This window comes from Ochotona curzoniae, unplaced genomic scaffold, assembly GCF_017591425.1.
Source record: "Ochotona curzoniae isolate NIBS_2020 unplaced genomic scaffold, NIBS_Ocur_1.0 contig_2210, whole genome shotgun sequence".
NCBI classification, from domain to species: Eukaryota; Metazoa; Chordata; class Mammalia; order Lagomorpha; family Ochotonidae; genus Ochotona; species Ochotona curzoniae.
The window spans coordinates 22,734,610-22,749,057 of record NW_024465369.1 but is presented as its reverse complement, the minus strand read 5'-3'; the positions used below and the strand labels follow the sequence as shown (position 1 = coordinate 22,749,057).

Here is a 14,448-nt window from a genome sequence, read left to right as displayed (position 1 = left end):
TATAGCTTGTGTTTTAGATTAATGCGTAGACCTAATAGTATTTTTGACTCTAAATGTTTATAGACATAGAAATTAAGTTGAAACTGTGTGAGCCAGCTGTTGAGATTTTTCAGCCTCTGGACACATTCTGAAAGAAACTGTAAATAAGCTTGCTGAAACTTCTGTGTGATGTTTCCTTCTTCCTCCTTTGGCCATTTCTTTAATAACGAAATTGTAAAACATCTAGATATCTTTACTTTGGAAGCTTTTTTTTTTTTTCTTTAAAGAGAAAGACTTGTTATTCTTTCATTCAGACCAAAGGAAACAGGAAAACAACCCTGTACCTTATGCAGTATGTTTGTCAAAAACCATCTAAAATAATATATCCATTATAGAAACACACTAATCATCCAAGTCATCAAATGTATATATTTTTAAGGGAACAGTTTCAAAATGATCAACAAATTGTCAGCTGTGCAAACTAATCTTTTATATCAACTGGTTACATTCTCTTAAAGGCACTTCCAAAAGAAGGAGAGTGGCAGATGAACGTGAACTACGTATTCCCTTGGAATATGGGTATGCAAAATCAAGTTTTCTTCTTGCCTTCTCTCCCTGTGTTTATGCATGTTTGATGTATGCCAATTTCTTTTCCGTACTGTAGAGAAGAAATGCATGTATCTTGTAGTATATATTAGTACAAAAGAGCCAGGACAAAGAAGTTGATTGGAAAACTGAAATTGGGTCTAACTGCTGCCGAGAGGAATGGCAGAGCTAGCAAGGATCATGCAACCATTTGGGGAACCAGGAGCAAGCTGCCTGGCAAAGAGCAGGAGACACTGTTCCGTGTCTGTGAAGGTAGAGCTAAAGGACAGCGAAAGCCACGGTGGTCAGAAGTGAAGCCCTGGTTGCCACAGGTGAATTGGAATGGAGAGGTGTGAGCTTGGCTCAGTTTGAGCCCTGAATAGCCAGAGCCACTTTACTTCCAGCTTCTGGCTTAGAGCTTTGCAGATCTCTTCAGGCCAAAGTCATTCCAACTCCAGTTTCTAAAACATTAATGGAGTTCAGTGATTGTAAATTGAATTCTTGATTGTTTTACTTGAAAGTAGATTAAGAACATGTAAATAATTTTAATGTGAATGTATTTGAGTTGTGTGATTAGAGATTTCTTGCTTTTTTTTCCCTGTCTTTTAAAGAGCATGTTATACTTTAATTTTTTTAAAGTTTGAAAGGCTTTTGCAAAATTAAGTGTATTGTAACCCTCATTTCTGTTATGTGTAGCTGGCAGAGAGAGACAAGAATAAGAAACTTTGGAGGGCGCCTTCAAGGAGAAGTAGCGTATTATGCTCCATGTGGGAAGAAGCTTAGGCAGTACCCTGAAGTAATAAAGGTACATACTTTTCACCAAGTAGCATACATTTGGTGCCAATGAAGCATGCGCAGATATAATTCTTTGCTACAAGATATTCTCTTGTGTGGGACGGATGTGCTTAACCTAAACTGATCTGCTCTAAACCCATAGCCCCTTAACCAGTATACGTAAAAACATTAGTGTCCTGAAGCTAGCTACGCTTCAAAGCTGGGTTGTCATTACTAAAACCTGAAGTGGAAAAATATGTGACTTTTTCAGTATCTCAGCAGAAATGGAATAATGGATATCTCAAGGGACAATTTCAGCTTCAGTGCAAAAATAAGAGTGGGTGACTTCTATGAAGCCAGAGATGGACCACAGGTATCCACTTTTTCAAAAGTATAGTCGTTGAACCAAAACGTAGTACCATAACCTGATGCGGTGAATTTCCCGACACTCTGGAGCCTTGCCTTTTATTAGCTCATTCATGTGGTAATGTATACAGCCCTGTGTTAACACTCAGCAGATCCTCCGGTAACTGTGTTTCAGTAACAAGACACTTTAGCCTCATAGTTATCTTTGTCCTGTTTCAGTTTCTGGTTTCCTGTTTAAAAATTCACTTTCATAGTGAATTCATGTATAAAATGATCTACATGCAAAATTGAAACATAGAAACCACTAGTCCTAAATTTAAAAAAGGGTTTTTTTGTTTTGTTTTGTTTTGTTTTTTAGCTAATTTGATGGCAGCGTTTGACACATGGTTAAGACACAACTTGGGACTGCACATCCCTATTGGTCTGTCTGGTTCAGGTCCCAGCTCTGCTTCTTATGCTGCTAGCTGCTTATGTGTACCTGGGAGGCAGCAGGTGATAGTTCAAGTAACTGGGTCTCTGCCACCCAGATGGGAGACCAGAAAGAGTTCCCAGCTCTTGCCTTTGACCCGGCCAATTACTGGCATGGGCCAGGGAGGGAACCGGACGGATCTCTGTGTCTCTCTGTCTCTCCTCCTCCACCCTCCCCTCATGTCTTTTTGATAGTAAAAAAGTAAGAAAATAAAAATGTGAACAAGCTAATTTGAACAGGTAAAACACACGTTATTAAAACCAATTCTGAAAGGGACAAATACACCTTAGGTATACAGGAGAGTCTTATCTAATTGATTCTGACACATTACACTAGGCATTTACAAGAAACTTGGCTTTTTTTTTTTTGGTTGTTGTTCTTTAAAATTAGGTGAGTGAAATGTCTATTTTTTTACGGAAATTAAATGTTCAAATCAATCATCCACATTTCTGAACCTAGGACCAAAGCTCCCTTTGAGTTTGTGGGTTAAGAACACCATCTCAACAAAAAGAATCCTCCAAGGAGAGCTCGTCTCCTGTGCTGTCTTGCTATTTCCCCTCTGCTCTTCACACTGGTCCGTCCTGTATACCTCTGATCCCTTTCCTTCGGCCTTGTCATTCCACTGCAAGAGGTTCTGGCTAAGGAGGGAGGGAGATCTAATCCTTGTTAACCTGTGAAGGAATTCTGGGGTCCCCAACAATAACATAATGCCGTTTTGCTCCTCAACTTCTTTTTTTGCCAAATGGAAGCAGAATTACACTTACGCCTCATAGAATTGCAGCAGGGTTAAAAAGGAGATCCTGTGTATGAAAAGTTGGAAACTTCAGCCAGCTGAAGTTGATGCATCCTTTCTTGCTTGGTGTTTCTTCCTTTTAGGCTTCATAACACACAGAAAGAAATTTCTCCTGCCATTTAATATTTTCTTTTCAAATGGGCAGACTTTTCATTCTATCTTTGCTTTCTACCGTTATGAAAATGAAAGCCCCTTTTCTTTGGATAAGAGGTTTATTTTGAGAGTTCAGAAGATTAAGGGAATTTTCAGAAGTGAACAAGGCACACAACCGCAACAAGGTAGAAATACAACTAGAATTATAAGTTTTCTAAGTAAAAAGTATTTTTCACGTATATCCATAACCCATTTTCCATTGTAATCCCTAAACACATTATGTCTCTTCTAAAATGACAGAATATAGTTGTCTGAGATTTAACTTCTTTAAGGAAAAATATTCTGAGTGTTTTTAATTTCTCTTTTTATTTTTTAAACTTAAAAGACTAAGTAGAATTTGAGTACCACTGCCATGTTACACACTTCGTATGTCGTGGATCAGTCATTTTGGTGGTGAAACAAGTCAGAGGGCAATGAGTTTCCTTTAGAGTTGTTTCTGTTTTTTTAATCTTCTAGCTAATGACTTCAGATGTCAAACGTTATTTTACATTTTTAAGATCAGGAGACTTGTATTCTGGGAGGAAAGCTAATTGTTGTTCAGTGCATAAAGGACGTTTGGTTTTGTATCACTGATAATCAGGCTTAATCTATAAAGACTCATTACACAGAACAGCATGTTCCCTGACATCCATTCACTGTTTATTAAGCATAATCAGTGTTTTCCAAATGCATATTGTCTTGTTGAGATCAATTCCAATCAAGGAAGTATGGTGAATTACTAAAGCCAGAATATGTTAAGCTGCCAACATTTCAGCAGAGTACCAGGGAGAAATTTAAGCAATTTTGAGAGCACTCCTCTCGATTAATTAGTAAGTTGGATTTCTTTCTGGAATCTTTTGGAGAATAACAGTTAAAGGTAAGTAAAAAGTGTGTTTGGTAATTAGAGATGCATAGAATTTCAGAGTCATGTACATTTTTATATATTGTATGATTCATATGTATAAGAACGTGCCTAACTGGAAATGCATGTTGTGATTATTTTATGGAAAGGAATGATTATATATACTGTTTGCAGCAACTGTGGCATGAAATAACCTTTAAAACTTGCTCTTTTCCCCATGTATTTTTATTCATATAATGAGAACAGATCATATGTAGTTCATAGATACAATTCAAAAGCCATAATAGTACCTCATTCCCTCCTTCTTTCTACCTCCTTCCTTTCTTTATCTTTTTTACTTTTTTCAGTAATGTATAATTTACCTCATAGTCACAGTCTTATGCTCCACTAAAGAGTGAAAAGTATAAAGATCATTGTCCAGTAGGAATATAAGCAAAGGCTCTCAAAAATAAATCCAGAGATATCAATTTCACTCATAATGCATTAGATTTTTTTGTGCTCTCCAGTTTAACTGCCACCAATGAAACAAAACATGTGATATTTGTCTTTTTGGGTCTGGCTTATCTCATTAAGTATGACTTTCTCCAGTTATATCACTTTTGTGAGATAAGATCTCAGTCTTTTCATGGCTGAATAGTTTTCTATCTTATATATGTATGTATGTGTATATATATATATAGAGAGAGAGAGAGAGAGAAGTTGATTTTATATCTTAGCTACTGTGAATCAGACTGCTATAAACATAGCGTAGAGGCAAGTCTTTGAAATGCTGATTTCATTTTCTTTAGGTGTATTTCCATGAGTGGGATGGCTGGGCCATATAATAAATCTGTATTACAATTCTAAGGAATCTCTTTACTGTCTTCCATATTGGTTGTATGAGTTTACATTCCCTCCAACAGTGTGTTAGGGTACGTTTTGCTCCAGAGCACTCACTAACATTTGTTATTTTTGGATTTGGGGATGATAGCTATTCTAAATGAGGTGAAGTGAAACCCCATGTGGTTTTCCTTTGCATTTCCCTTATGGCTAATGATCCTGAGAGTTTTTTTCACAAGTCTATTGGATATTTGTATTTTACCTTTTGAAAAATATTATCTTGGGTTGCCACTCTGACTGGTGATCATGAGAACCAGGACTGGAGTTGGCATGACTACAGAGAGTGGCACCCACCGGCATGTGTTTGGGCTGGCTAGTGGGGCTGGTTGGGTTGAACCAAGTTTCACTGCCCATTGACATGTATGAGAGTTGAATGGGATGTGGGACAAACTGGACCAGTCTGCTCCTACATACTGGCAAGCACGGGAACCAGGGCAAGGGGTGGGCCTGGTAGGGGTTATTGCAGGTCACTACTGCAAGGCTGCAGCTCCCACTAGTGTACCTGAAGGCCGAGTGTGTGGTGGGCAGGATCAGGCTGGGCTCCAACACCCATTGGTTTGTATAGAAGACGGGGTTGGAGACAGAACTGACCCAGCAATTGCAGCCACCAGCATGTGCATAGGCTGATTGGGGCAACGGACTGTACTGGACCCTGTATTGGCAAGCACACACAAGAATCAGGTCTGGAATCACCTCAGATGAAGTTTCTATGGGAATCCCCCCAACTGAATTGCTGGACTCAGAACCCAACCATGGAGAGAATTGCAGGTTCCATGGTCTGACTGTGGAGTGCATGTGTCAGAGCTGGGCCTCCTCAGTGGCTTAGATGGAGCAGTAGACAGCATATCCAGGTGAACATGGAAGATATGGCAGTAAATTGGAGTCTGCAGCAGACACCTGGTACCACAACAGAGGAGGGAGGACATAACAAATCAATCAACGAACCTAGCCAAGTTTTGGCAGTGAATAACGCAAATGGAGACTTTAAGGTGGACTATGTCAACCAGTGGATTCTGGAGAGATTTTATCATGCTTGGCGTGGCAAGACTGGCAGCAATTTGGAATTGTTGAACTATCAAAAACCTCATGAGCAGGACCCTCAGAGCATGCCCCACAGCAGGGTGGTGTTGGGTGGCTGTCTTCCATCCCAGGGTGAGAGACATTTGGTAGGCTAAGTGTGGCTTCACTCCTTTTCTCTCCCCTTCCCCCACATACAGGAAGGAAAAACCAGAGAATGTGGAAATGGTGATCTTCACCTTCCTGTAGCCCATGACCCTTATCACCCTAGTCAACTATGTAAAAACCACCAAAAGTAAAAATAATTAATAATGAAAAAAGAAAAATGTTATTTACCTGTTTCTTAAATGGATTTTGTTTTGTTGGATTTTCTTGACCTCCTTATATATTCTCTATATTAATCCTTTATGAAATACATACTTTGCAAAGATTTTCTCTCATTCTAATGTTTTTCTTTGTGACTTTGTTGAGTGTTTGCTTTGCAGAAGTTTCTTAGCTTTGTGCAATCCCGTCTCTCTGTTTTTGCTTTTATTGACTGAGATTCCTCGGTCTTATCCAAGTCGTTTTACCTCTTCCAGTGTCTTGTATGGTTTTCCTTATTTTGGCTCTAGCAATTTGATGAATCTAACTCTTAGGTTTAGATCCTTGATCTACTGTGAGTTGATTTTTTGTGTAGGGTATAAGGTAGGGTCTTGTTCCATACTTCTGCTCATGGAGATCCAGTTTTCCCAGCACAATTTGTTGATGTTACTGTCCATGATTTTAGCAAGTTTGTAAAAGATTGGTCACTTGTACATAAGTGGGTTAATATCTGGGGTTTTTGTTCTGTTCCACTAATCCACTTGTCTATTTTTGCACAATACCATACTACTTTGATTATAACTGTCCTGAAGTACCTGTTAAAAATCTTGTGTTCTGATGCACTAGGCTTTTTTGTTTGTTTGTTTGTTTAAAGTTACTTTGACTATTGGGTTCTCTTGGGTTTCCATATGACTTTAATTTTTTTCTTTAGACTGAGAAGCATGTTCTTGGTATTTTTATTGGGATCTAATTTTATGAGGATCTCATTCTTTGTGTTTTTATTAGGATCTCAAAACAATCCAAAATTGTTTTGGGTAGAATAGACATTTTTGAGATGATAATTTTTCTAACCCATGAACATGGAAGAGTTTTTTTCCACTTTCTTTTGTTTTTTATTTCTTTTCCCTTAGTGTTTTTATTTTCATCACATCCTTAGTTAAATTTATCACAAGATATTTAGAATGTTTTGGTAACTGCTGCGAATGAGGCTAATCTTAAATGTTCTTTCTCAGCTATAGCATTGTTCATGGGTGCAAATGTTATTGATTTTTGTGTGTTGATTTTGTATCCTGCAATTTTACCAAAGTCATTTCTGAATTTTACTAATCTCTTGGTGGGAGGCTCATGATTTCCCTTTGGATAGGATCGTGTCATCTGCAAACAGGGAAAATTTGACTTCCTTTTTTCCCCAATTTGTAGCCTTTATTCTTTTTTTTCCCCCTTGCATGGTAGATCTGGCCAAAACATCCAGAGTCATATTGAATAAGAAGAGTGAACGTGGGCTTCCTTCTCTGGGTCTAGATCTTGGTGGAAATGCTTCCAGCTTTTCCTCATTCATTCTGATGTTGCCTGAGGGTTTGCCACATATTGCCTTGATTGTTTTGGGAAGTAATTTTGATCAGCCTAATTTATAGAAGACAGGCAATATAGTTTGAAACAAAAACACTGATTCCACAGAGTGATGATGATATGTACTTATAATATTTCTACCTTTATACAAATTGCTGGGTCAATACATTAAAATTTTGCATTTTGAAGCATTAGAAACATATCAAATGTTAATGATACAAGTTTTGTTTCCTACGTTCTGTCATGTTTTGTATTTTCTAAAATTTGTCCTATACATGTAATGTAAAAAACAATTTTCTGCCTTTTGAAAATACTTATAATCTTTATAATCCAGTAAGGTTAAAAAATTCGTAGCTTTCCCAAGGCATGTGGATGGTACATAATGATTCTACATGTTACAAGTTTTTAAACTTCATATAGAGTATTTGAAAGAAAAGGAAACATTAAGTACACAGATTTGTTAGAGTTCTTAACACTTCCAATAAAACATTTTCTCTTTTTAAAATCAAAGATATATAAATTCTTTTTTTAAAGATTTATTTATTTTTATTGCAAAGTCAGATAGACAGGGAGGAACAGAGACAGAGAGGAAGATCTTCTGCAGAGAGGAAGTCTGCTGATTCACTCCTCAAGTGACCACAACAGCCAAAGATGAGCCAATCCGAAGCCAGGAGCCAGGAACTTCTTCTGGGTTTCCCTCGCGGGTGAAAGGTCCCAAGGCCTTGGTCTGTTCTCGACTGTTTTCCCAGGCCACAAGCAGGGAGCTGGATGGGAAGTGGAGCTGCCCGGACTAGAACCAGTACCCATATGGGATCCTGGCCCGTTCAGTGCGAGGATTTTAGCTGCTAGGCCACAGCGCCAGGCCCGATATGTAAATTCTTTTGAGAGCCAGAGTTACAGTCTAGGGAGAGACAGAGGGAGAAAGAGCAATACTTCTATCTTCTGCTTCACTCCGCAATGGCCACAATAGCCAGAAGCTAGATATCTGGGCTCCACATCGCAAAGCATTTGGGTTATCCTCTGCTGATTTTTCTAGACACATTAGCAGGGACCTAGGTCTGAAACGGAGCGGCCAGGACTGCAACCACTGCCCAAATGGGATGCTAGCACCACAGGTGACGACTCTACCTGCTATACCACAGCACCATCCCTAGTATTCATCTCCCAAAGTATGCCAGAAATAACCAGTAAGTTCAGCTTTTACTAAGGAATATATATATTGCATTAGCAGTAATCCAAAGCTGTAATTTTACAAATGACACTTAAGAGGCAATCATTTCTACTAGGGGATAGGATCTGCAATAGAGAATTATGTTTATGTGTGTATGTGTGTGTGTGTAAGTTAAACATTTTTGATTCAGTGTATTTCAACTAGTAATTATGTATTTAGCAGAAGCAAACATTTTGTTGAATGTATTGACTTTGCTTATTATACGATAAACTGAGATGTGTGGGCCGATATTTTTTTAAGTTTAAATAAATTCAGCATGAATTTAACTTGTCCTTCAGCATGAAGGACAGCAAGTTAATTATGTGTTTTAAAAAAAGAGAATTCCTTAATTCAAGTTAATAGAGGTATAAAAATATAGAATAAATGAGTTAATCATTATCAGTTTTACTTATTTTGGTCTACAAAGGCACTGAAATTTGAGAATGAGAGATTTGTAGAATCAGCTACTTGCAAGCTGATGTCAAATACTCTTGCAAGCTTCTGGAAAACCTTGATTTTAGTAGTTATAGACTGAATGAGACAAAATGATAGTCTCTGTAAGTTTGGTTTGTCCTCATTAAATTACTTCTGGTGAATTTGTTAACTGATCAAGTCCCTTTCACTCTCTTTTGGAAAAATGTGTATGTTACAAAGTTGTAGTCTCTTTTTTTGACAGACTTCTGCCCCACCACGTCATTAAAAAATTATCGCATGTAAATTGACCATTGTTTTTGTTTTCTGCAGTTATCAGAATAATAGAAACTGAAATTTAACTAGAGAAATTTTTGAAAAATATAGAGTTTTATAGATATATATTTATTTTTATTGGGAAGGCAGCTTTGCAGTGACAAGGAGAGATAGAGAGAAAGATCTTGCATCCGCTGGTCCACTCCCCAAATGGCCACAATGGTTGGAGCTGAGCTGAGCTGAAACCAGGAGCCAGGACCTTTCTCCAGATCTCCCACGTGGATACAGGTTCCCAAGGCTTTAGGGGTGGTCTGTACTGCTTTCTCAGGCTAAACTCATGGAGCTAGAAGTTAAGTGGAACAGCTGGGACTCAAACTGGCACCGGTATGCGATTATGGTACATGCAGATGAGGTTTTAGCCACTGAGCCATTGTGTCAGGCCATAGAGTTATTTTTATTTACCTAGCATTGATATCAAGACAAAAGGTATTCAGACATCTTAGCAATATGTATAAACATATATGTGAAGACTTCAAAATGAATTACTAATAACAGATCATTTTGAGAAATTTGATGATCTACTTTGAAAATTTCTTTTATGAGGTGTTCAGAAGATTTTAGGAAATTGAATGTCTATTTTGTTTAAGTTTTAAAAAAAAGTAAAGAAAGGGTACTATGAAAATAAAAACCAAGTTTTAAAAAGGACTCAGAGAATATTGCTTTTTCTCTCTGAATGCACTTTTAAAAAATGCTCCCCCCCTTTTTTATAGTATTAGATGATAAGAAAAGTTAATTATCCAAAACTATCACAGAAAAAAACCCTTTTTGTTATATTGTCAGCTAATATTAGCTGCAGAGACCTAATTGGCCTGGAATTTTTTTTCCAAATGATGTTACCCTAAATCTTCTTTTTATTTTTTAAAATAAACTAAATTCTAATCATACTTTCTTCTGCAGAAATGAACTTGAAATCCTGATTTTGAGGGAAAACTAGTGTTCGTAATAATACTGAAAATGGCAAATTATGCTCACTGACTTAGCAGTTTATTCTTTGGGAAAGTTTTTATAAAGCACTTGGAATAATGCTGTCCAACTCAAATTAAGGTTTTATCAATAAGGAAAGAGAGAACACCTCACAGTGTGCCAGCAGCATGCAGTCCCTACCACAGTGGTGATGCTTATAATTATTTCAAGTTACGTGAAGAGCAAAAAGAGTGGAAGCCAACAACCAGGGTTCTAATTCAGCTCTGCTGTTAACTGTCACACCTAATACAACATAGCCGTGGGCACCCATGGACACGCAGAGCATGGAAGATCAGTACCAGAAATCAGAAAGTCTAGAAATTGATGTCAGTAATCTGCCAGGTAGGAATTTTGTAGCTCATCCATGCCTGTGGGATTGCCATGAATTCAAGTGAGGAGTAAGTGTGAGTAGCGAAAGTCGCGTCTCTTGCAGGGCTGTCTACTGTAAGCGGGGAGGAGAGTCAGCATTATGAAAGCAATTGTGTCAATTCACACTGAACTGCCTTTAATCCATGATGATCCTTTCCTCCTATAACTAACCATTCTTACCCTTTCGCATCTTTCAGGTGCTATTCAGTATATTATGTTAATAAACTATATGATAGGAGTGGACTGAGAATTGATTTCCATAATTTTTATAATATATCAGCCTCTTACTACTAATCTTTGGAACTTTATATATTTCAGTTGTGGTTAAATTTGCAGAACATTATATAGCAAGAAATTAACCTGATAAATGACCAAGTCATTGAGTGACTATCAGGCCTAAAATTATCAAAACAAATACCTTGGTCTACATTTAAAATGTGTATAACAGATATTTTACTGCCACAGCAGGCACCTAAGGGACCTAATCAGAAAGTCTAATTGAGGAATGTTCATCAATTCCCTTATATAACAGCCTGCAGGAAGTCCTAGGCATCTCAAAATACTGACTTGGCAAGTTGGCGCTTGATGGCCCAGAACTGCAGTTCTGTGGTGAAGCTGATTCAACAAAGTCTTGGCGATATTAAACCTTAAAAAAAAAAAAATAAATAAGGCGTCAGTAACTTGGCAAGTAGCGCATTCAGTATGTTGGCTTCTGGTGGAATGTTTACTGCATTTACTTTTAAACTGTTTTCTCTCCCCAAATAAATCAGCTCAGAAGTACATAAAATCGAGCAGAATGTGAGCAACAAAAGAAAAATAATGACATGCTAAGATATAAAATTGAAGCAGGAATGAGATTTGAGAATACATCCCCCCTTTAAGACCTAACTGACTCTTTCAGTGGAACATGGGAAAGCCAGTTAATTAGGCGGTCAGGTATTCACAAGAAATGTGGAGAAGCATTGGTTGTTCATAAAATGTTCAACTTTACTTTGGAGTGTCATTTGTGATGAGTAACAAATAATGAAATGAAAAAGTCATTGAAATTAAATTTCCTAATTATCTCGAATTTGTGAATATACATCTTTTAATTCACTCAATCATAAATAAGTATGTAAAGCTGCTTAAGAGTCTTAAAACTTTTGAGGGAAAGCATTTGTTTGCCAGTTTTCTCAAATATTTTTCCATCCTAAATCTAACGCCGTGAGAAGAAAATCTATCATTTCTCTTTTCCTTATTGCTTAGAGAGTATTCCAAACTTTAGTCACATTTTTGTTCTAACATTCAAGCTTCTCTCTTTTACATTCAAGCTCTTTTAGTCACAGATGATTAATTTTTAAACATTTGTTTATGGGCCCGGCGCGATGGCGCAAGTGATTAAGGTCCTCGCCTTGCACGCCCGGGATCCCATATGGGTGCCGGTTCTAATCCCGGCGGCCCCACTTCCCATCCAGCTCCCTGCCTGTGGCCCGGGAAAGCAGTCGAGGACAGCCCAAAGCTTTGGGATCCTGCACCCGCGTGGGAGACCCAGAAAAGGCTCCTGGCTTCGGACGGCATAGCATCAGCCGTTGCGGCCGCCTGGGGAGTGAATCATCGGACAGAAGATCTTCCTCTCTGTCTCTCCCCTCTGTATATCCGCCTTTCCAATAAAAATAAAAAATAAAATCTTAAAAAAAAATAAGATTTGTTTATTTGTTTAAATGAAAGAGTAACAAAGACATAGTTCACTCTCCAAATGGCTCCAACATGCACGTCTGGGCAAGGCTCTAGCCAGGGACCAGCAGCTCTATCCTAATCTTCCCCATGGGAATCAGGGATCCGAGCACTTGGACCATCTTCTGTTGCATTCCCAGGTGCTTTAGCAGGGAGCTGAATCAGAAGCAAAGCAGCCAAGGCTTGCGCCAATGCTCTTGTTTGGGAATGTGGCATCACATTCAGTGTCTCAACCTGTTGTACCACAACAACATCCTGAATTGCAGGCATTTCTTTTTGGGCAACACCACCTTCCTATCTGATTCTCAGACTCTTGCCCTAATCTAGAACTTCAGCATTCTTGTTTCAAACAGAGATTCTGTTTCAACCTCTGCAATCCTATTTTTTTCAGTTCATTGTTTAATGGTGTGATCCTTGGATCATTCACATTGGAATAATGTCAGAGATCCTTGTTAAAACACTGCTCCTTCAAGGGGGAGAGGACTGTTTGTAAAGGCTCACCTTATGACAGTGTTAGACCTTGCTCAGATTAGTTGCCTTAACAAATATTTAAATGGTGAAAACTTTGGTTAACACTAGATTTCAGCGTTAGAATGTACTTTCACTTCCTTTCGTGCTTACATTGATTTTGTAGTGTTCTGAATGAAGTAAAAAATCTTTTTTCCCCTTCCATTTCTGTAATTTTTAAAGAAGTGAGTGTGTTATTCACCAGGATATAAATTAGTAGCTGTTTAAAGTGAAATTTTAACACAGTGAACTGAAATCTGTCAACATCATCCCCATCATTACCCATCTATTTTAACCTACATATTTTAAATCTCAATCAACAAAGTCAGGAAACAGTTGATATTTTAAGTTTTAAGAATTAGGAAAACATAATAAATTTTAATCATTTCTGATGGACGGAGAAGATAACAGTATATGAGTCAAGTCATATAAATTATATTGCTTTGCCTGAGGAAAAGTCTTTAAGAGAAATATATCATTTGTCCTTACCCACAATTATGTTGCCTAGTCAGTGAATTAAATGTGTAATATAAACTTCAGATTTTTCTGCATCATCCTTTTCTCATTTTCTAAAATCCAGGTGTCATAAGACATATGACCCAATGCATGCAATGCTCTTAGAAAGTTTTCACTTTCTCAAAGATGAGAGCGAAAATGGAGAGAAAATGTCACTATGTTTGTCCAGTACATTTTGAGCATCAACATTTTTTAGTCCTTTCTGATACAGGTATAATTTTCTAGCCTGAATAAAAATATAACCATTAAAAAGTATGTCAAGATAAGTAGATAAAACCCTTTATATATTGGCCTAAAACTGATTTGGCTATTAATACAATACTTCAACAGCAGAATTTAAATTTCCTTTTAGAATTTTATTACTCTTTTCTGTTCTAAGTGTCCAGAAATGTCACTTTTATATTTTTAAATTTATTAGTAGGTCTTCCTTGATGCCTAAGAGCACAATAGACAGTTGAAAACCTAAACTAATATAAACTTCTCAGACTGCTGTAGATAATTTCACCTAATATTAAAATTCGATGATGTCTTCTTTCTTCGTGGCTTATTGCCTTTAAAGGAACCTTCTGCATTTCAGGCAAGTTAACTGGTCTCAGTGAGGCCAAATTCTCTCAATTGTGATTGTGGAACAATAAAACTGACTGTTTTGAAGACTACAGTAGTAAATGGGATGGGTATCAGGTGTGGCAGAGATATAGATCCTGCCTACATCTCATGTCCCAGTGCCAGAGTTCGAGTCCCAGCTCCATCTCCAATTCCAAATTGGTGCTAAGACACAGTTGGAGGCAGCACTTAATCACTCCAGTGTTTGGGTCCCTGACAATATCTGGTAAATCCAGACTGAATTCCCAGCACTGAGTGCAGCCCTGGCTGTTGTGCCATTAGTGGAGTTAACTAGCAGAGGGAGGATTGATTGT

The 14,448-nt window shown here is 37.7% G+C and overlaps 1 protein-coding gene across 5 annotated transcripts in view; it reads left to right on the top strand.

Moving 5' to 3' along the window:
• Positions 1-14,448, top strand: part of BAZ2B (bromodomain adjacent to zinc finger domain 2B) — a 239,784-nt gene that overhangs the window by 169,782 nt on the left and 55,554 nt on the right. For 3 of the 5 annotated variants that reach the window (XM_040971610.1, XM_040971611.1, XM_040971613.1), the window contains 3 exons: positions 498-558; positions 1,261-1,369; positions 1,610-1,711. In XM_040971610.1, the coding sequence (XP_040827544.1) occupies positions 498-558; positions 1,261-1,369; positions 1,610-1,711 (272 nt within the window). The remainder of the gene's footprint in view (positions 1-497; positions 559-1,260; positions 1,370-1,609; positions 1,712-14,448) is intronic. The other 2 variants (XM_040971612.1, XM_040971614.1) reach the window with 1 other exon arrangement.